Source organism: Lissotriton helveticus, unplaced genomic scaffold (assembly GCF_964261635.1).
Source record: "Lissotriton helveticus unplaced genomic scaffold, aLisHel1.1 SCAFFOLD_763, whole genome shotgun sequence".
Classification (NCBI taxonomy): Eukaryota; Metazoa; Chordata; class Amphibia; order Caudata; family Salamandridae; genus Lissotriton; species Lissotriton helveticus.
The window spans coordinates 2,896-23,481 of record NW_027611846.1 but is presented as its reverse complement, the minus strand read 5'-3'; the positions used below and the strand labels follow the sequence as shown (position 1 = coordinate 23,481).

General features: G+C 52.1%; 5 protein-coding genes across 5 annotated transcripts; 1 reads left to right on the top strand and 4 right to left on the bottom strand.

The window, feature by feature from the left end:
* Positions 1–2,495: 2,495 nt before the first annotated feature.
* Positions 2,496–3,059, bottom strand: LOC144806992 (histone H4). The gene has a single exon (XM_078673049.1). The coding sequence runs from the start codon at positions 3,051–3,053 to the stop codon at positions 2,742–2,744; it is 312 nt and encodes a 103-aa protein (XP_078529175.1). The 5' UTR covers positions 3,054–3,059; the 3' UTR covers positions 2,496–2,741.
* A 957-nt stretch (positions 3,060–4,016) lies between these two features.
* LOC144806971 (histone H2A type 2-C-like) lies at positions 4,017–4,597 on the bottom strand. Its single transcript, XM_078673027.1, has one exon. It carries the CDS (start codon positions 4,554–4,556, stop codon positions 4,158–4,160), a length of 399 nt encoding a protein of 132 aa, XP_078529153.1. The 5' UTR covers positions 4,557–4,597; the 3' UTR covers positions 4,017–4,157.
* Positions 4,598–4,676: 79 nt separating this feature from the next.
* On the top strand, positions 4,677–5,319 carry LOC144806970 (histone H2B 1.2-like). Its single transcript, XM_078673026.1, has one exon. The coding sequence runs from the start codon at positions 4,771–4,773 to the stop codon at positions 5,266–5,268; it is 498 nt and encodes a 165-aa protein (XP_078529152.1). The 5' UTR covers positions 4,677–4,770; the 3' UTR covers positions 5,269–5,319.
* A 677-nt stretch (positions 5,320–5,996) lies between these two features.
* On the bottom strand, positions 5,997–7,129 carry LOC144806977 (histone H3). The gene has a single exon (XM_078673033.1). It carries the CDS (start codon positions 6,431–6,433, stop codon positions 6,023–6,025), a length of 411 nt encoding a protein of 136 aa, XP_078529159.1. The 5' UTR covers positions 6,434–7,129; the 3' UTR covers positions 5,997–6,022.
* A 208-nt stretch (positions 7,130–7,337) lies between these two features.
* On the bottom strand, positions 7,338–8,244 carry LOC144806969 (histone H1.01-like). The gene has a single exon (XM_078673025.1). It carries the CDS (start codon positions 7,983–7,985, stop codon positions 7,338–7,340), a length of 648 nt encoding a protein of 215 aa, XP_078529151.1. The 5' UTR covers positions 7,986–8,244.
* Between the last annotated feature and the right edge of the window lie 12,342 nt (positions 8,245–20,586).

Here is a 20,586-nt window from a genome sequence, read left to right as displayed (position 1 = left end):
GATTAACTCCGCCAAATGTTACAAGTATCACTAAAAGAGGTGTATGGAGGCTGCAAACGGGCCCACAGCCTTGAGCTGATACTGTAACAGGGGGGAATCTCACATTGCGCGGAGCACCATAGCTCTGCGTAGAAATAGCCACTCTGTGCCTGGAGGCTAGAAATGGGCTTGGGAGACTGATGTCTGATAATGTAAAGGGGGTTTTGAATGACGTTTTGTATTTCTCCACCTCCAGCCAAGGGGTAAATCCTGAAATATAACCCTAATCGGAGCTCCATAGCCCTCTGCAGAAAAAGTGACTTAGTCCCCTTGAACCGTAATAACATTTGATAAATGTTAACAGTTTTAAACGGGTGCCTGGAGACTAAAAATGGAACAGAGACACTTTTTCAGATCCCATACTGTGAGGGACTTATTGTAATTATTTTGTGATAAATATATATATATACAATTATTATTTTTTTGGCCCTCCTTCAGCTTAGGGGTTAAACCAGGAATTTTACCCGGATTGGAGCTCCACAGCCCCGGGTAGAAAAAGTGACTTTGTCCCCTTGAACCTAAGGAGTTATTAAAAAAAAAAAAAAAAAATGTGTGTGTTTTTTTTTTTTTGCCGACCTCCAGCTAAGGGGGGAAACCGGAGATTTTACCCGAATCGGAGCTCCATAGCCCCGGGAAGAAAAAGTGACTTTGTCCCCTTGAACCTAAGGAGTTAGTAAAAAAAAAAAAGAAAGAAATGTGTGTGTTTTTTTTTTTTTTTTGCCGACCTCCAGCTAAGGGGGGAAACCGGAGATTTTACACGAATCGGAGCTCCATAGCCCCGGGAAGAAAAAGTGACTTTGTCCCCTTGAACCTAAGGAGTTCGTAAAATAAAAAAAAAATAAAAGAAATGTGTGTGTGTGTTTATTTAATTTTTTTTTGCCGACCTCCAGCTAAGGGGGGAAACCGGAGATTTTACCCGAATCGGAGCTCCATAGCCCCGGGAAGAAAAAGTGACTTTTTCCCCTTGAACCTAAGGAGTTCGTAAAATAAAAAAAAAATAAAAGAAATGTGTGTGTGTGTGTTTATTTAATTTTTTTTGCCGACCTCCAGCTAAGGGGGGAAACCGGACATTTTACCCGAATCGGAGCTCCATAGCCCCGGGAAGAAAAAGTGACTTTGTCCCCTTGAACCTAAGGAGTTAGTAAAACAAAAAAAAAAAAAAAAATAAAGAAATGTGTGTGTTTTTTTTTTTTTTTTGCCGACCTCCAGCTAAGGGGGGAAACCGGAGATTTTACCCGAATCTGAGCTCCATAGCCCCGGGAAGAAAAAGTGACTTTGTCCCCTTGAACCTAAGGAGTTCGTAAAATAAAAAAAATATAAGAAATGTGTGTGTGTGTTTATTTTTTTTTTTTTTGCCGACCTCCAGCTAAGGGGGGAAACCGGACATTTTACCCGCATCGGAGCTCCATAGCCCCGGGAAGAAAAAGTGACTTTGTCCCCTTGAACCTAAGGTATTAGTTAAAAAAAAAGAAATGCGTGTATGTTTTTTTTTTTTTAGTTTTTTTTGCCGACCTCCACCTACGGGGGGGAACCTGAAATTGTACCCGAATCTGAGCTCCCCAGCCCCGGGTAGAATTAGTGCCATCGTCCCCTTGAACCAAAATGCCCACACACAAAAAATAAAAATACTGAAACGGGGGCTTAAAGGCCCACAGGGACCCCTAAACGGACATGGCGGTTCACCACAAAAATTAGGATCCCACACCCTCTTCCGTGGGCCTGCATGGGAACCCTATTTTATCGACTATTAAGCCCTCCACGTAGTGGGGGCTTACAGCTCCTGGGTGGAGAACAAAGTCGGAGTTAGCCCGGCCAATCCGCCGCCCGGCCATCTGGTCGCCGCAGCTCACTGGGCCATCTGGTCGACCCACAGAGGGGCGACCAGATGGCCCAGTGAGCTGCGGCGACCAGATGGCCGGGCGGCGGAACGGCCGCGCTATCTCCAACTTTGTTTCCAACTTTGTAAGCCCCCACTACGTGGGGGGCTTAATAGTCGGTGAACTGCGTGACTCGTGGGGCCCTGTGCCGGGCTAAACCCGCCTTAGGTCCCCATGCAAGGGCTCCATGATGGCGGGCACCTGGGCCGGTCTAAACACCCCCCTTAGAACTGCGTGACTCGTGGGGCCCTGTGCCGGGCTAAACCCGCCTTAGGTCCCCATGCAAGGGCTCCATGATGGCGGGCACCTGCTCCGGGCTAAACCCACCGTAGGTCCCCAGGCAAGGGCTCCATGATGGCGGGCACCTGCTCCGGGCTAAACCCACCGTAGGTCCCCAGGCAAGGGCTCCATGATGGCGGGCCCCTGGTCCGGGCTAAACCCACCGTAGGTCCCCAGACAAGGGCTCCATGATGGCGGGCAGCCGAGCCGGGCCGGGCTAAACCCACCGTAGGTCCCCAGACAAGGGCTCCACGGTGGCGGGCCCATGGGCCGGGCTGAACCCACCTTTGGTCCCTAGTTTAGAGCTCCATGGTGGCGGGCCCGTGGGACGGGGTAAACCCGCCTTCCCGGCCGTGCCTTCCAGAGCAGAGTGGCTGCGGAGCAACTCCCCGGGTTCCCCCCTCCTCCCCTCCCGAGCGAGTGTGGGCCTAGATAGCAGCCCTGCGCTGCGGCGATAATAGTTCATAGACACAGCTCTCACACGACATGGTGGTCGGCTCTTAAAAGAGCCTTTGGGTTGTTTTTTTTTTCCTTTTTTTCCGTGGTTTAACCGCCGAATCCGTAGAGAGTGCGGCCCTGGCGCTTCAGGGCATAGACCACATCCATGGCGGTGACGGTCTTCCTCTTGGCGTGCTCGGTGTAGGTGACGGCGTCCCGGATCACGTTCTCCAGGAAAACCTTGAGCACCCCGCGGGTCTCCTCGTAGATGAGGCCGGAGATGCGCTTGACTCCGCCACGGCGCGCCAGGCGGCGAATGGCCGGCTTGGTGATGCCCTGGATGTTGTCCCGGAGCACCTTGCGGTGTCTCTTGGCGCCGCCTTTGCCGAGCCCCTTCCCTCCTTTGCCGCGTCCAGACATGTTCTCTTCTCGGTGCTGGAAGCAGAAATGAAGAGGAAAACCAGCACCGGCTGCTTTATATGGAGGCTCAGCGGACCTGCGCGGGAGCTCCAAGCGCCCACGTGACGCCCTGTGAGGCGGGAGAGCTCGGACCCGGCCCGCCTTCTGCAGGAAGCGGGGGCTGGAGCGGCCGTTGCCTTCTGAAAAAGAGCGGGCTCCCAGCCCGCCTTTGTCATGGGCTGGCTCAGCAGCTGCCGCTGCCGGTGCACAGATCACAGTCAAACACACGCAAGCACCTCCCTTCCCGGCCTCCCCTTGTGACCGCGGGCCACCCATCCCCTGCGTTCGGAGCCCCCTGTCCAATATAAGCAGAAGGCTCTGTATGTTTTAATGGAGCCACACACGTTAGCGGCCTCACCGGCACCACCCCGCTGCGTTTGGCCGCCTGCAACCTCGTAGCACTGCCCACATCCCGCGCCCGGCTGGGGCAAGCCTGCAAAATGTGTCCCCCAAAAATGAAAAGAAAAAAATATATATGTATATATTGTTTGAAAAAGAGCGCGCTCCCAGCCCGCCTCTGTCAGGGGCTCCCGATGGGGGGCTCAGCAGCTGCCGCCGGTGCACTGATCAGTCAAACACGCACACTCCTACCTTCCAGCCCCCCCCCCCCCCCCCACTTGTCACCGCGGCCTGCCTAACCCTCGCGTTCGGTGCCCGCTCGGCTTGGCTCAGCAGCTGCCGCCGGTGCACTGATCAGTCAAACACACACACTCCTCCCTTCCAGGCCCCCACTTGTCACCGCGGCCCGCCTAACCCTCGCGTTCGGTGCCCGCTCGGCTGGGGCACGTCTGCAAATCGAGTCCCTGAAAATTAAAAATTATATATGTATAACAAAACATCGATATGGTCTGCCTCATGCTAGGCTTTGGGACGGGACAACATTAAAGTGTACGGCCAGAGCTTGGGCATGCCCTCCACTACAAAGCTACGGTGGCGGGCGCTGCCGCATCTATGAAGCCGCCAGAGTAACACCTCGGCACGGATACGCTCTTTGATGGAGTCTGTGGATGGCCCTGAAAAGAGCCTTTGTGTTTAGGGTGCGTTTCCACGGTGGTCTGCGGGCCTTTACTTGCTTGCTTTGCCCTGTGCCTTGTGGCTCTCGGTTTTCTTGGGCAGCAGCACGGCCTGGATGTTGGGCAGGACTCCTCCCTGGGCGATGGTGACTCGGCCCAACAGCTTGTTCAGCTCCTCGTCGTTGCGGATGGCCAGCTGGAGGTGTCTGGGGATGATGCGGGTCTTCTTGTTGTCCCGGGCGGCGTTGCCAGCCAGCTCCAGAATCTCAGCGGTCAGGTACTCCAGCACTGCAGCCAGATAGACGGGGGCACCGGCGCCCACCCTCTCGGCGTAGCTTCCCTTCCTGAGCAGCCTGTGCACACGGCCCACGGGGAACTGGAGCCCGGCTCTGGAAGAGCGTGTCTTGGCCTTGGCGCGGGCCTTTCCTCCTTGCTTTCCGCGTCCAGACATGGCGATCGATCTAGGGTCTCAGTCACACAACAGAGAGAATGGTACTGCTCCTTCTGCTGGACTCCGGTAATATAAAGACTTCGGGAGCGTCTGATTGGTTGACAGCTAGGCGCCGATAGTACTTTTCAATGGAGGGAGGCGGGCTTCTGTTTAACCAATCAGTGTCCCAGAACCGCATTACAATAGGAAGTGGGGGCCCTGCCTATGCCTGCCAATGAGAAAGGAGAAACGGGAAGAAGCTGCTTTGCACGCCCAGCCTATAAATACAAGTGCCGGACGCCCAGGCATCATTTCTCTCGGCTCCACAGCAAGCAGCGAAAGAGCGTCGACCATGCCTGAACCAGCCAAGTCCGCGCCGGCACCCAAGAAGGGCTCCAAGAAAGCGCTCTCCAAGCCGCCCAAGAAGGACGGGAAGAAGCGCAAGAGGAGCAGGAAGGAAAGCTATGCCATCTACATTTACAAAGTGATGAAGCAGGTGCACCCGGATACCGGCATTTCCTCCAAGGCCATGGGCATCATGAACTCCTTCGTGAACGACATCTTCGAGCGCATCGCTGCAGAGGCTTCCAAACTGGCTCACTACAACTCGCGGCGCACCATCACCTCCCGGGAGATCCAGACCGCAGTCCGCCTTCTGCTCCCCGGAGAGCTGGCCAAGCACGCCGTGTCGGAGGGCACCAAGGCCGTCACCAAGTACACCAGCGCCAAGTAAGGCTTCCAGGCGCACCCCAACGAACACAACGGCTCTTTTAAGGGCCAACCACTTCCTCCCCTAAGAGCTAACGTGCTTCTATTATGACCGGAGAAATGTGTTTTGGAATATGTGTTTTATAAGGGTAATGTTAAGTGCAGAAAGGCCCGCTCTCACGGGGCTTGCTGCAGACCGAGGGCCGACAGCAGGCAACCCGTTCCGCCTCTTTAAATTAACATGTCTATATGAATGGGACCAAGTGTCACATGAGCACTGTAACGATGAGGTTCAATAAACCCCCTGGGGAATTCACACATCTGCCCCCCCCCCGGGCTTATGGTTTTCCATGTTGGGGGCGAACAGTGTCTGTGTGAGCGGGTTTAACGTTGTGTTTGTACTTTTAAGACCCTGGGGAACGGCGTTAGTTCACCCCGGGGCAAACGTTCCCGAAATCAGACACACGAACCCGATGTACCGGGGACACAGATGCCCCTTAAGCGGTGGCTTGTGACCAGCGGATCCCTGCACAACCCCCTATAAAAAGGCTTTTTATTATTAGATGGACACATTGAACAGGCGTTTATGCACTGTGAACACAGAGTGCTCTGGTTTCCCCAGAGCCGGTATAAGTTGCCCAGTGACCGTGGTACTCACAGCACACCCTCCCTAACCTGTAAAACACATGCCATGACAGATAAGAGAAGCTCGTAGGTGACAGGGTGGTGGCCCTTAAAAGAGCCGTTGTGGTGGTGGTTGTTCGGGTCGGTCCGTCTCCTTAGGCCCTCTCGCCTCGGATGCGACGGGCCAGCTGGATGTCCTTGGGCATGATGGTCACCCTCTTGGCGTGGATGGCGCACAGGTTGGTGTCCTCGAAGAGCCCGACCAGGTAGGCCTCGCTGGCCTCCTGCAGGGCCATGACGGCGGAGCTCTGGAAGCGCAGGTCGGTCTTGAAGTCCTGGGCGATCTCCCTCACCAAGCGCTGGAAGGGCAGCTTGCGGATGAGGAGCTCGGTGGACTTCTGGTAGCGGCGGATCTCGCGGAGAGCCACGGTGCCTGGCCGGTAGCGGTGAGGCTTCTTGACTCCTCCGGTGGCAGGCGCGCTCTTGCGGGCTGCCTTGGTGGCCAGCTGCTTGCGGGGCGCTTTGCCGCCGGTGGACTTGCGGGCTGTCTGCTTGGTGCGGGCCATGGCGGGAGCGGTCTCTCTCAGCGAAGGCAGAGAAGAATGGCGTCTACCAGGGAAAGAGCCCTATTTATGCCCTCACAGACGGAGGGCTGCTCTGGTTGGCTGAGGAGACCGCCCCACGTTCGAAAATAGCCCGCGGTGTGCAACGATTGGATACTGAACTGGAGGCTGCAGCCTAGCTGTCCAATGAGCTGTGGATAAAAGAGACCCCCCCCTTGGATGATGGCGCCGGAGCCCGCGCCTCGGTCAGCCTTTGTCTCCGTCCATCCACTTGTAGTCACGAGGACGACTCGACCCCGGTCAACCGGGAGAGGAGCCCGAGATGTCATAAGCACACTGCCCTTGGTCACTCTGGAACACGCCCCCGTTACCTGCGCTCGATTGAAAGTTCACAATCGTCTGCTTTATGCAGGCGCTATATCGAGTCTGCCCGGATACAGTGAAAGCACCAACACAAACACGTTTATAATAAACTGAGGTCTTATAACTCCCAGACCCGCTTTTTACCCTCACCCTGGAGCACGCAGTTACCTGCGCTCCAATTAAAGTTCACAATCATCTGCTTTATGCAGACACTATTTAGAGTCTGCCCGGGTACAGTGAAAGCACAGAGACACACACGTTATTGCACATGTATTATAAACGGAGGTCTTATAACTCCCGGACCCCCTTATTTTCTATGTAATAACGATTTCAATCCACGCAGCACCGAAAGAGCCGTTTATATGGCCAAGATCACACGCGGCACTCGCGTGTGGAAAAGTGTGCTATGGATGTATGGTGCGGTTTATTTTTGAGAAGTGGGGCCATTGGGTGGGTGCAAAGGTGGGGAGGAACACGCTCTCTTCTAGACAGGGTGGTGGCCCTTAAAAGAGCCGTTGTGTTTGCAGTGTCTCGGTGCCAGCCCTTACTTCTTCTTGGGCGCTGCCTTTTTGGGCTTCGCTGCTTTGGGCTTGGCTGCCTTGGGTTTGACTACCTTGGCAGGGCTTTTCTTGGCTACTTTGGGCTTCGCCGCCTTGGCTTTCGCTGGGCTCTTGGCAGCCTTCTTGGCAGGGGCAGCCTTGGGCTTCTTGGGGCTCTTGGCTGCTGCTGGCTTCTTGACCTTCTTCGGGCTCTTCTTGACCCCCGCGGGAGCCTTTTTGGGCTTCTTGGCGGCAGGGGCAGCTTTCTTGGCCGCTGGCTTCTTGGTTTTGGCAGCTGTCTTCTTGGCTGCCTTCTTGCCCTCCAGCTGCTTCTTGTTCACTTTGAAGGACCCGGAGGCCCCGGTGCCCTTCAGCTGGGCTAGGGCGCCTTTACTGACCAGGCTCTTCAGGGAGACCTTAACGCGGCCCTTGTTCTTGTCCGCATCGTAGCCGGCGGCGGTCAGCGCCTTCTTCAGAGCCACCAGGGAGACTCCCTTCCTCTCGGCCGAGGCGGTCACACACTTCAAAATCAGGTCGGACACGCTGGGACCGGAAGGCTTCTTGGCCTTGGAGGCCCCCGCTGCTTTCTTCTGCTTCTTCTTGGGGGCGACCTCAGCGGGAGGAGCCGCGGCGGCTGGAGCGGTTTCTGCCATTGCAATACGAGTCTCGGCGCTGTCACAGAACAGAAATGTACCTCCCAACCCGAGCCCCGTGCATATATAGGGAGGAGCCAGCCCCTGATTGGTTCCGAGGAGTGAGGGCTGTGTGCGAGGCGCACTCGGCTCTCTGCTCCGAGCTGACTTTTGTGTTTCCTACTATCGGATTATCTAAGTTTTTAAACACAATCCGTTAAACACACGCTCCCATACACACATGAAAAGAAGCCCAACTTCAACCCCTTCCCGTGCCCTCCCCCGTTTCAGCCGACCCCGTCCTCAGAGGCTTGTAATCCGCCGTGAATCTCTGCCCTCCCCCGATGGCTGACGCCCCCGTGCCTTGAATCCCGGGCCCCGGGCCCCTTTCCCCCGGTCCACCCTCGCGCTCTGAGGCCGGGAGCGGCGGCCCGCGGGCGGGAGGGGCCTCCTGCAGGGAGCGGGCCCTGTGGCGTCACAATGGGGCTCAGGGGGACGCGGGGAGCGCGTTCTGGAACGGGCCGAAGTAACACAGGGCTCCGCCGGCCGAGCGGGGGAGCGAAGACAACAACAGGGGGCCCCGGCCCGGGGGTCAGGGGGGCCCTCGCCGCGCGCCTGCACCCTCGGCTGTGGCACCCACGACTCGGGGGCAGCCGGGGGATTTTTACAAGCAGCGGGGCACGGGCCGGGCTCAAGACTCACGGGCATCACAAGGCGGCTGCGCGCTGGTAGCTTCACATGCAGCCAGAGGGCATTCACTGCCAAGCGCCGAGCTGGAGGAGACGGGGGCACACTAAACATAATAAACACACAGTGACACAATAGAGGCAGGCGGCCGAGTTAGACCTACATTGGCACCCAGCGTGAGAGCAGAGGGTGTGAATGCACCTGAAATGGTGACCCCAGTACCTGCATGGAGGCACTCTGCTGAGCTGATGTTCACAGCTGGAGTTAGGTTTACATCTCAGGTGACATCTTTGGACGGGAACCGACCTTAACAACGCGGTCAAAACACCGCAGTACATTTCGATCGCTGCATTTACAACGCAAGTCTTTTCCACGACTTGCACGGGAGGGCGCACTAGACTATGGAATAGTGCGATTTACTATTCCAACACCTTCCCTACCTTACTTAGGCTGGAGTTCGAATAGTAAATCATACTATTCCTAAGTCTAGAGCGCCCTCCCGTGCAAGTCGTGGAAAGCGCCTAAAACAGCAATGTAATGTACCGCAATCTAATTGTTACATCATACATCCCACAGTACAGAGTGAGGCCTGTGACTATCAATGTTGTATTGAGCCCGATTGCTGGGGTGGGGACCACTCCTGAATCAAATGGCATGTCAAGAGTGCGACCTGCGCCGACAAATCAGATTCTGCGCCTGGCAGCCTGATTGAGGTCTACTGCTAATTACAGGTTTTCGCCTTATATGTAGGTAGAGGGAAACAAAAATAAAACACTTCTCATAGTCCAAGACGTACATGAACACCATTCACAGTTTCAGATCTTAGCCTTCAGGTACCCTGGCCCATCCCTAGCTTCCAGGAACCTGTTTTAGTAATATATCTGATACTATGAGGTTTCCAGAATAAAGGGGACAAAGTCAGCCCTTCTTCCAGAGATATAGAGCTCCGCACAGGAAAATATTTCACGTCTTTCCCTGGGGTGGCGGTGTAAGAATAAAATACTTCACACGGCCCAAAACAGCACAAAATAACCCAGTCACCATATCAGAATAGAGCCTTCAGGGCTCTGGGGCATTTCTAGCCACCAGGGACCTGCTTTAGTGATATTTGTGACATTATGAGGTTTTCAGATTCAAGGGCACTAAGTCACTCTTTCTACCCAGGGATTTGGAGCTCCAGGCAGGGTAAGATTCAAGATCTCCCTCACGAGTGGAGGTGAAGAAATGAAAACACTTCACCTAGCCTAAAAGGTACATACACCCATTTGAAAGATCAGGCCTTGGCCTGCAGAGACATGGGCACATTTCTATCCACCAAACACATGTTTTAGTGATAAATGTGAAATTATGATGTGCTCAGCTGCAAGGGGACAATGGCACTCCGTCTACCCAGAACTACGGAGCTCTGCATAGGGTAAGATTTCAGCCTTGCCGCCTTGGATTTGAGGGAAGTGTTTTACTTCTCCGCCTCCTTCCAAGGGGAAAACCTGCGATCTCCCCCTGTGCATACTTCCATAGCCCTGGGTAGAAGGAGCAACTGTATCCCTTTGAAGATTAACACCTCCAAATGTTACATGTATCCCAAAAAATGGTGCCTGGAGGTTGGAAATAGGCCAAAGGCATTACAGGCCTTTCCCGACACTGCGAAGGGGAGAAATAGACCTTATTGGGCATGTGAAATGTTTTGCTTTAACACCTCCAGCCAGGGGGATACCCTGAATTCTTACCCTGCACTGAGCTCCATAACCCTGGGTTGAAGATGTGACTCCTTCCCCTTGAAGCTTAACACCACCAAATGTCACAGGTATCAGTAACATTGGTGCCTGGAGGCTGGAAGCAGGCCCAAGGCCTTGCAGGCCTTTCCTGATACCGTGAAGGTGTGAAATAGACATTCTTGGGCATGTGGAGTGTTTGGCTTTAACACCTCAAGCCAGGGAGATAACCTGAAATCTTACCCTGCGCTGAGCTCCATAACCCTGGGTAGAAGGTGGGACTTCTTCCCCTTGAAGCTTAACACCACCAAATGTCACAGGTATCAGTAACATTGGTGCCTGGAGGCTGGAAGTAGGCACAAGGCCTTGCAGGCCTTTCCTGATACTGGGAAAGGGTGAAATACACTGTACTGGGCATGTGAGGTGTTTTGCTTAAACACCTCCAGCCAGGGGGATAACCAAAAATCTTACCCTGCGCTGAGCTCCATAACCCTGGGTATAAAGTGTGACTTCATCCCCTTGAAGCTTAACACCACCAAATGTCACAGGTATCAGTAAAATTGGTGCCTGGAGGCTGGAAGTAGGCCCAAGGCCTTGCAGGCCTTCCCTGATACTGTGAATGGGTGAAATACACATTGCTGTGTATGGTAATTGTTCTATTTTCACGCCTCCAGCCTGGGGTGAAGCCTGAAATCTTACCCTGCGAGGAGCTCCATAACCCTGGGTAGAAGGTGTGACTTCATCCCCTTGAAGCTTAACACCACCAAATGTCACAGGTATCAGTACATTGGTGCCTGGGGGCTGGAAGTAGGCCCAAGGCCTTGCAGGCCTTTCCTGATACTGTGAAGGGGTGAAATAGACTTTATTGGGCATGTGAAGTGTTTTGCTTTAACACCTCAAGCCAGGGGATAACCTGAAATCTTACCCTGCGCTGAGCTCCATAACCCAGGGTAAAAGGTGTGACTTCTTCCCCTTGAAGCTTAACACCACCAAATGTCACAGGCATCAGTAACATTGGTGCCTGGAGGCTGAAGTAGGCACAAGGCCTTGCAGGCCTTTCCTGATACTGTGAAGGGGTGAAATAGACTTTATTGGGCATGTGAAGTGTTTTGCTTTAACACCTCCAGCCAGGGGGATAACCTGAATTCTTACCCTGCACTGAGCTCCATAACCCTGGGTAGATGGTGTGACTTCTTCCCCTTGAAGCTTAACACCGCCAAATGTCACAGGTATCAGTAACATTGGTGCCTGGAGGCTGGAAGTAGGCACAAGGCCTTGCAGGCCTTTCCTGATACTGGGAAAGGGTGAAATACACTGTACTGGGCATGTGAAGTGTTTTGCTTTAACACCTCCAGCCAGGGGGATACCCTGAATTCTTACCCTGCACTGAGCTCCATAACCCTGGGTAAAAGGTGTGACTTCATCCCTTGAAGCTTAACACCACCAAATGTCACAGGCATCAGTAACATTGGTGCCTGGAGGCTGGAAGTAGGCCCAAGGCCTTGCAGGCCTTTCCTGATACTGTGAAGGGGTGAAATACAATTTATTGGGCATGTGAAGTGTTTTGCTTTAATACCTCCAGCCAGGGGGATAACCTGAATTCTTACCCTGCGCTGAGCTCCATAACCCTGGGTAGAAAGTGTGACTTCATCCCCTTGAAGCTTAACACCACCACATGTCACAGGTATCAGTAACATTGGTGCCTGGATGCTGGAAGTAGGCCCAAGGCCTAGCAGGCCTTTCCTGATACTGTGAATGGGTGAAATACACATTGTTGTGTATGGTAATTGTTCTATGTTCACGCCTTAAGCCTGGGGTGAAGCCTGAAATCTTACCCTGCGCGGAGCTCCATAACCCTGGGTAGAAGGTGCGACTTCATCCCCTTGAAGCTTAACACCACCAAATGTCACAGGTATCAGTAACATTGGTGCCTGGAGGCTGGAAGTAGGCACAAGGCCTTGCAGGCCTTTACTGATACTGGGAAAGGGTGAAATACACTGTACTGGGCATGTGAGGTGTTTTGCTTAAACACCTCCAGCCAGGGGGATAACCTAAAATCATACCCTGCGCTGAGCTCCATAACCCTGGGTAGAAGGTGTGACATCTTCCCCTTGAAGCTTAACACCACCAAATGTCACAGGTGTCAGTAACATTGGTGCCTGGGGGCTGCAAGTAGGCCCAAGGCCTTGCAGGCCTTTCCTGATACTGTGAAGGGGTGAAATACAATTTATTGGGCATGTGAAGTGTTTTGCTTTAACACCTCGAGCCAGGGGAATAACCTGAATTCTTACCCTGCGCTGAGCTCCATAACCCTGGGTAGAAGGTGTGACTTCTTCCCCATGAAGCTTAACACCACCAAATGTCACAGGTGTCAGTAACATTGGTGCCTGGGGGCTGGAAGTAGGCACGAGGCCTTGCAGGCCTTTCCTGATACTGTGAAGGGGTGAAATACAATTTATTGGGCATGTGAAGTGTTTTGCTTTAACACCTCGAGCCAGGGGGAATAACCTGAAATCTTACCCTGCGCTGAGCTCCATAACCCTGGGTAGAAGGTGTGACTTCTTCCCCATGAAGCTTAACACCACCAAATGTCACAGGTGTCAGTAACATTGGTGCCTGGAGAATGGATGTAGGCCCAAGGCCTTACAGGCCTTTCCTGATACTGTGAAGGGTTGAAATAGACTTTATTGGGCATGAGAAGTGTTTTGCTTCAACACATCCAGCTAGGGGTGAAAAGCTGAAATCTTACCCTGCGCTGAGCTCCATAACCCTGGGTAGAAGGTGTGACTTCATCCCCTTGAAGCTGAACACCTCCAAATGTCACAAGTATCACAAACACAGGTGCCTGGACGCTGGAAGTAGGCCCAAGGCCTTGCAGGCCTTTCCTGATACTGTGAAGGGTTGAAATAGACTTTATTGGGCATGAGAAGTGTTTTGCTTCAACACATCCAGCTAGGGGTGAAAAGCTGAAATCTTACCCTGCGCTGAGCTCCATAACCCTGGGTAGAAGGTGTGACTTCTTCCCCTTGAAGCTTAACACCTCCAAATGTCCCAGGTATCAGTAACATTGGTGCCTGGAGGCTGGAAGTAGGCCCAAGGCCTTGCAGGCCTTTCCTGATACTGTGAAGGGGTGAAATAGACTTTATTGGGCATGTGAAGTGTTTTGCTTTAACACCTCAAGCCAGGGGGATAACCTGAAATCTTACCCTGCGCTGAGCTCCATAACCCTGGGTAGAAGGTGCGACTTCATCCCCTTGAAGCTTAACACCACCACATGTCACAGGTATCAGTAACATTGGTGCCTGGAGGCTGGAAGTAGGCACAAGGCCTTGCAGGCCTTTCCTGATACTGTGAAGGGGTGAAACAGACTTTATTGGGCATGTGAAGTGTTTTAATTTAACACCTCCAGCCAGGGGGATAACCCAAATTCTTACCTGCGCTGAGCTCCATAACCCTGGGTAGAAGGTGTGACTTCATCCCCTTGAAGCTTAACACCACCACATGTCACAGGTATCAGTAACATTGGTGCCTGGAGGCTGGAAGTAGGCACACTGCCTTGCCTGCCTTTCCTGATACTGTGAAGGGGTGAAATAGACTTTAATGGGCATGCAAAGTGTTTTGCTTTAACACCTCCAGCCAGGGGGATAACCTGAATTTTTACCCTGCGCTGAGCTCCATAACCCTGGGTAGAAGGTGTGACTTCTTCCCCTTGAAGCTTAACACCACCAAATGTCACAGGTATCAGTAACATTGGTGCCTGGAGGCTGGAAGTAGGCACAAGGCCTTGCAGGCCTTTCCTGATACTGTGAAGGCGTGAAATAGACTTTATTGGGCATGTGGAGTGTTTGGCTTTAACACCCTCAAGCCAGGGGGATAACCTGAAATCTTACCCTGCGCTGAGCTCCATAACCCTGGGTAAAAGGTGTGACTTCATCCCCTTGAAGCTTAACACCACCACATGTCACAGGTAACAGTAACATTGGTGCCTGGAGGCTGGAAGTAGGCACACTGCCTTGCCTGCCTTTCCTGATACTGTGAAGGGGTGAAATAGACTTTAATGGGCATGCAAAGTGTTTTGCTTTAACACCTCCAGCCAGGGGGATAACCTGAATTCTTACCCTGCGCTGAGCTCCATAACCCAGGGTAGAAGGTGTGACTTCTTCCCTTGAAGCTTAACACCACCAAATGTCACAGGTATCAGTAACATTGGTGCCTGGAGGCTGGAAGTAGGCACAAGGCCTTGCAGGCCTTTCCTGATACTGTGAAGGCGTGAAATAGACTTTATTGGGCATGTGGAGTGTTTGGCTTTAACACCTCAAGCAAGGGGGATAACCTGAAATCTTACCCTGCGCTGAGCTCCATAACCCTGGGTAAAAGGTGTGACTTCATCCCCTTGAAGCTTAACACCACCACATGTCACAGGTAACAGTAACATTGGTGCCTGGAGGCTGGAAGTAGGCACAAGGCCTTGCAGGCCTTTCCTGATACTGTGAAGGGGTGAAATAGACTTTAATGGGCATGTGAAGTGTTTTGCTTTAACACCTCCAGCCAGGGGGATAACCTGAATTCTTACCCTGCACTGAGCTCCATAACCCTGGGTAGAAGGCGTGACTTCTTCCCCTTGAAGCTTAACACCACCAAATGTCACAGGTATCAGTAACTTTGGTGCCTGGAGGCTGGAAGTAGGCCCAAGGCCTTGCAGGCCTTTCCTGATACTTTGAAGGGGTGAAATAGACTTTATTTGGCATGTGGAGTGTTTTGCTTTAACACCTCAAGCCAGGGCGATAACCTGAAATCTTACCCTGCGCTGAGCTCCATAACCCTGGGTAAAAGGTGTGACTTCATCCCCTTGAAGCTTACACCACCACATGTCACAGGTATCAGTAACATTGGTGCCTGGAGGCTGAAAGTAGGCACAAGGCCTTGCAGGCCTTTCCTGATACTGTGAAGGGGTGAACTAGACTTTATTGGCATGTGAAGTGTTTTGCTTTAACACCTCAAGCCAGGGCGATAACCTGAAATCTTACTCTGCGCTGAGCTCCATAACCCTGGGTAAAAGGTGTGACTTCATCCCCTTGAAGCTTAACACCTCCAAATGTCACAGGTATCAGTATAATTGGTGCCAGGAGGCTGGAAGTAGGCCCAAGGCCTTGCAGGCCTTTCCTGATACTGTGAAGGGGTGAACTAGACTTTATTGGGCATGTGAAGTGTTTTCCTTTAACACCTCCAGCCAGGGGATGACCTAAATTCTTACCCTGCGCGGAGCTCCATAACCCTGGGTAGAAGGTGCAACTTCATCCCCTTGAAGCTTAACACCTCCAAATGTCACAGGTATCAGTATAATTGGTGCCAGGAGGCTGGAAGTAGGCCCAAGGCCTTGCAGGCCTTTCCTGATACTGTGGAGGGTGAAATAGACTTTATTGGGCATGAGAAGTGTTTTGCTTTAACACCTCCAGTCAGGGGTGAAGCCTGGAATCTTACCCTGTGCTGAGTTCCATAACCCTGGGTAGAAGGTGCAACTTCATCCCCTTGAAGTTGAACACCTACAAATGTCACAAGTTTCAGTGAAATTGGTGCCTAGAGGCTGGAAGAAGGCACAAGGCCTTTCCTGATACTGTGAAGGGGTGAAATAGACTTTATAGGGCATGTGAAGTGTTTTGCTTTAACACCTCAAGCCAGGGGGATAACCTGAATTCTTACCCTGCGCTGAGCTCCATAACCCTGGGTAGAAGGTGTGACTTCATCCCCTTGAAGCTTAACACCACCACATGTCACAGGTATCAGTAACATTGGTGCCTGGAGGCTGGAAGTAGGCACACGGCCTTGCCTGCCTTTCCTGATACTGTGAAGGGGTGAAATAGACTTTAATGGGCATGCAAAGTGTTTTGCTTTAACACCTCCAGCCAGGGGGATAACCTGAATTCTTACCCTGCGCTGAGCTCCATAACCCTGGGTAGAAGGTTTGACTTCTTCCCCTTGAAGCTTAACACCACCAAATGTCACAGGTATCAGTAACATTGGTGCCTGGAGGCTGGAAGTAGGCACAAGGCCTTGCAGGCCTTTCCTGATACTGTGAAGGCGTGAAATAGACTTTATTGGGCATATGGAGTGTTTGGCTTTAACACCTCAAGCCAGGGGGATAACCTGAAATCTTACCCTGCGCTGAGCTCCATAACACTGGGTAAAAGGTGTGACTTCATCCCCTTGAAGCTTAACACCACCACATGTCACAGGTAACAGTAACATTGGTGCCTGGAGGCTGGAAGTAGGCACAAGGCCTTGCAGGCCTTTCCTGATACTGTGAAGGGGTGAAATAGACTTTAATGGGCATGTGAAGTGTTTTGCTTTAACACCTCCAGCCAGGGGGATAACCTGAATTCTTACCCTGCACTGAGCTCCATAACCCTGGGTAGAAGGCGTGACTTCTTCCCCTTGAAGCTTAACACCACCAAATGTCACAGGTATCAGTAACTTTGGTGCCTGGAGGCTGGAAGTAGGCCCAAGGCCTTGCAGGCCTTTCCTGATACTGTGAAGGGGTGAAATAGACTTTATTTGGCATGTGGAGTGTTTTGCTTTAACACCTCAAGCCAGGGCGATAACCTGAAATCTTACCCTGCGCTGAGCTCCATAACCCTGGGTAAAAGGTGTGACTTCATCCCCTTGAAGCTTAACACCACCAAATATCACAGGTATCAGTAACATTGGTGCCTGGAGGCTGGAAGTAGGCCCAAGGCCTTGCAGGCCTTTCCTGATACTGTGAAGGGGTGAAATAGACTTTATTGGGCATGTGAAGTGTTTTGCTTTAACACCTCAAGCCAGGGGGGATAACCTGAAATCTTACCCTGCGCTGAGCTCCATAACCCTGGGTAGAAGGTGCGACTTCATCCCCTTGAAGCTTAACACCACCACATGTCACAGGTATCAGTAACATTGGTGCCTGGAGGCTGGAAGTAGGCACAAGGCCTTGCAGGCCTTTCCTGATACTGTGAAGGGGTGAAACAGACTTTATTGGGCATGTGAAGTGTTTTGCTTTAACACCTCCAGCCAGGGGGATAACCCAAATTCTTACCCTGCACTGAGCTCCATAACCCTGGGTAGAAGGTGTGACTTCATCCCATTGAAGCTTAACACCACCACATGTCACAGGTATCAGTAACATTGGTGCCTGGAGGCTGGAAGTAGGCACAAGGCCTTGCAGGCCTTTCATGATACTGTGAAGGGGTGAAACAGACTTTATTGGGCATGTGAAGTGTTTTAATTTAACACCTCCAGCCAGGGGGATAACCCAAATTCTTACCCTGCGCTGAGCTCCATAACCCTGGGTAGAAGATTTGACTTCTTCCCATTGAAGCTTAACACCACCAAATGTCACAGGTATCAGTAACAAGGGTGCCTGGAGGCTGGAAGTAGGCACAAGGCCTTGCAGGCCTTTCCTGATACTGGGAAAGGGTTAAATACACTGTACTGGGCATGTGAGGTGTTTTGCTTAAACACCTCCAGCCAGGGGGATAACCTGAAATCTTACCCTGCGCGGAGCTCCATAACCCTGGGTAGAAGGTGCGACTTCATCCCTTGGAGCTTAACACCACCAAAGGTCACAGGTATCAGTAACATTGGTGCCTGGAGGCTGGAAGTAGGCCCAAGGCCTTGCAGGCCTTTCCTGATACTGTGAAGGGTGAAATAGAGTTTAATGGGCATGTGAAGTGTTTTGCTTTAACACCTCCAGCCAGGGGGATAACCTGAATTCTTACCCTGCGCTGAGCTCCATAACCCTGGGTAGAAAGTGTGACTTCATCCCCTTGAAGCTTAACACTACCAAATGTCACAGGTATCAGTAACATTGGTGCCTGGAGGCTGGAAGTAGGCCCAAGGCCTTGCAGGCCTTTCCTGATACTGTGAATGGGTGAAATACACATTGTTGTGTATGGTAACTGTTCTATTTTCACGCCTTAAGCCTGGGGTGAAGCCTGAAATCTTACCCTGCGCGGAGCTCCATAACCCTGGGTAGAAGGTGCGACTTCATCCCCTTGAAGCTTAACACCACCAAATGTCACAGGTATCAGTAACATTGGTGCCTGGAGGCTGGAAGTAGGCACAAGGCCTTGCAGGCCTTTCCTGATACTGGGAAAGGGTGAAATACACTGTACTGGGCGTGTGAGGTGTTTTGCTTAAACACCTCCAGCCAGGGGGATAACCTGAAATCTTACCCTGCGCTGAGCTCCATGACCCTGGGTAAAAGGTGTGACTACATCCCCTTGAAGCTTAACACCACCACATGTCACAGGTATCAGTAACATTGGTGCCTGGAGGCTGGAAGTAGGCCCAATGCCTTGCAGGCCTTTCCTGATACTGTGAAGAGGTGAAATAGACTTTATTGGGCATGTGGAGTGTTTGGCTTTAACACCTCAAGCCAGGGGGATAACCTGAAATCTTACCCTGCGCTGAGCTCCATAACCCTGGGTAGAAGGTGTGACTTAATCCCCTTGAAGCTTAACACCACCACATGTCACAGGTATCAGTAACATTGGTGCCTGGAGGCTGGAAGTAGGCACAAGGCCTTGCAGGCCTTTCCTGATACTGTGAAGGGGTGAAATAGACTTTAATGGGCGTGCAAAGTGTTTTCCTTTAACACCTCCAGCCAGGGGGATAACCTGAAATCTTACCCTGCGCTGAGCTCCATAACCCTGGGTAGAAGATGTGACTTCATCCCCTTGAAGCTGAGCACCTCCAAATGTCACAAGTATCACAAAAACAGGTGCCTGGGGGCTGGAAGGAGGCCCAAGGCCTTGCAGGCCTTTCCTGATACTGTGAAGGGGTGAAATAGACTTTATTGGGCATGTGAAGTGTTTTGCTTTAACAACTCCAGCCAGGGGATAACCTAAAATCTTACCCTGCGCTGAGCTCCATAACCCTGGGTATAAAGTGTGACTTCATCCCCTTGAAGCTTAAGACCACCAAATGTCACAGGTATCAGTCACATTGGTGCCTGGAGGCTGGAAGTAGGCACAAGGCCTTGCAGGGACTATCCTGATACTGGGAAAGCGTGAAATACACTGTACTGGGCATGTGAGGTGTTTTGCTTAAACACCTCCAGCCAGGGGGATAACCTAAAATCTTACCCTGTGCTGAGCTCCATAACCCTAGGTAGAAAGTGTGACTTCATCCCCTTGAAGCTTAACACTACCAAATGTCACAGGTATCAGTAACATTGGTGCCTGGAAGTAGGCCCAAGGCCTTGCAGGCCTTTCCTGATACTGTGAATGGGTGAAATACACATTGTTGTGTATGGTAACTGTTCTATTTTCACGCCTTAAGCCTGGGGTGAAGCCTGAAATCTTACCCTGCGCGGAGCTCCATAACCCTGGGTAGAAGGTGCGACTTCATCCCCTTGAAGCTTAACACCACCAAATGTCACAGGTATCAGTAACATTGGTGCCTGGAGGCTGGAAGTAGGCACAAGGCCTTGCAGGCCTTTACTGATACTGGGAAAGGGTGAAATACACTGTACTGGGCATGTGAGGTGTTTTGCTTAAACACCTCCAGCCAGGGGGATAACCTGAATTCTTACCCTGCACTGAGCTCCATAACCCTGGGTAGAAGGTGTGACTTCTTCCCCTTGAAGCTTAACACCACCACATGTCACAGGTATCAGTAACATTGGTGCCTGGGGGCTGGAAGTAGGCCCAAGGCCTTGCAGGCCTTTCCTGATACTGTGAAAGGGGTGAAATAGACTTTATTGGGCATGTGAAGTGTTTTGCTTTAGCAACTCAAGCCCGGGCGATAACCTGAAATCTTACCCTGCGCTGAGCTCCATAACCCTGGGTAGAAGGTGTGACTTCTTCCCCTTGAAGCTTAACACCACCAAATGTCACAGGTATCAGTAACATTGGTGCCTGGGGGCTGGAAGTTGGCCCAAGGCCTTGCAGGCCTTTCCTGATACTGTGAAGGACTGAAATACAACGTATTGGGCATGTGAAGTGTTTTGCTTTAACACCTCCAGCCAGAGGGATGACCTGAAATCGTACCCTGCACTGAGCTCCATAACCCTGGGTAGAAGGTGTGACTTCTTCCCCTTGAAGCTTAACACCACCAAATGTCACAGGTATCAGTAACATTGGTGCCTGGAGGCTGGAAGTAGGCACAAGGCCTTGCAGGCCTTTCCTGATACTGGGAAAGGGTGAAAAACACTGTACTGGGCATGTGAGGTGTTTTGCTTAAACACC

What these genes read in the sequence shown, in the direction of transcription:
- LOC144806971 (XM_078673027.1), bottom strand. Translation starts at nt 4,556, where the DNA reads ATGTCTGGACGCGGAAAGCAAGGAGGAAAGGCCCGCGCCAAGGCCAAG.
- LOC144806992 (XM_078673049.1), bottom strand. Translation starts at nt 3,053, where the DNA reads ATGTCTGGACGCGGCAAAGGAGGGAAGGGGCTCGGCAAAGGCGGCGCC.
- LOC144806969 (XM_078673025.1), bottom strand. Translation starts at nt 7,985, where the DNA reads ATGGCAGAAACCGCTCCAGCCGCCGCGGCTCCTCCCGCTGAGGTCGCC.
- LOC144806970 (XM_078673026.1), top strand. Translation starts at nt 4,771, where the DNA reads ATGAGAAAGGAGAAACGGGAAGAAGCTGCTTTGCACGCCCAGCCTATA.
- LOC144806977 (XM_078673033.1), bottom strand. Translation starts at nt 6,433, where the DNA reads ATGGCCCGCACCAAGCAGACAGCCCGCAAGTCCACCGGCGGCAAAGCG.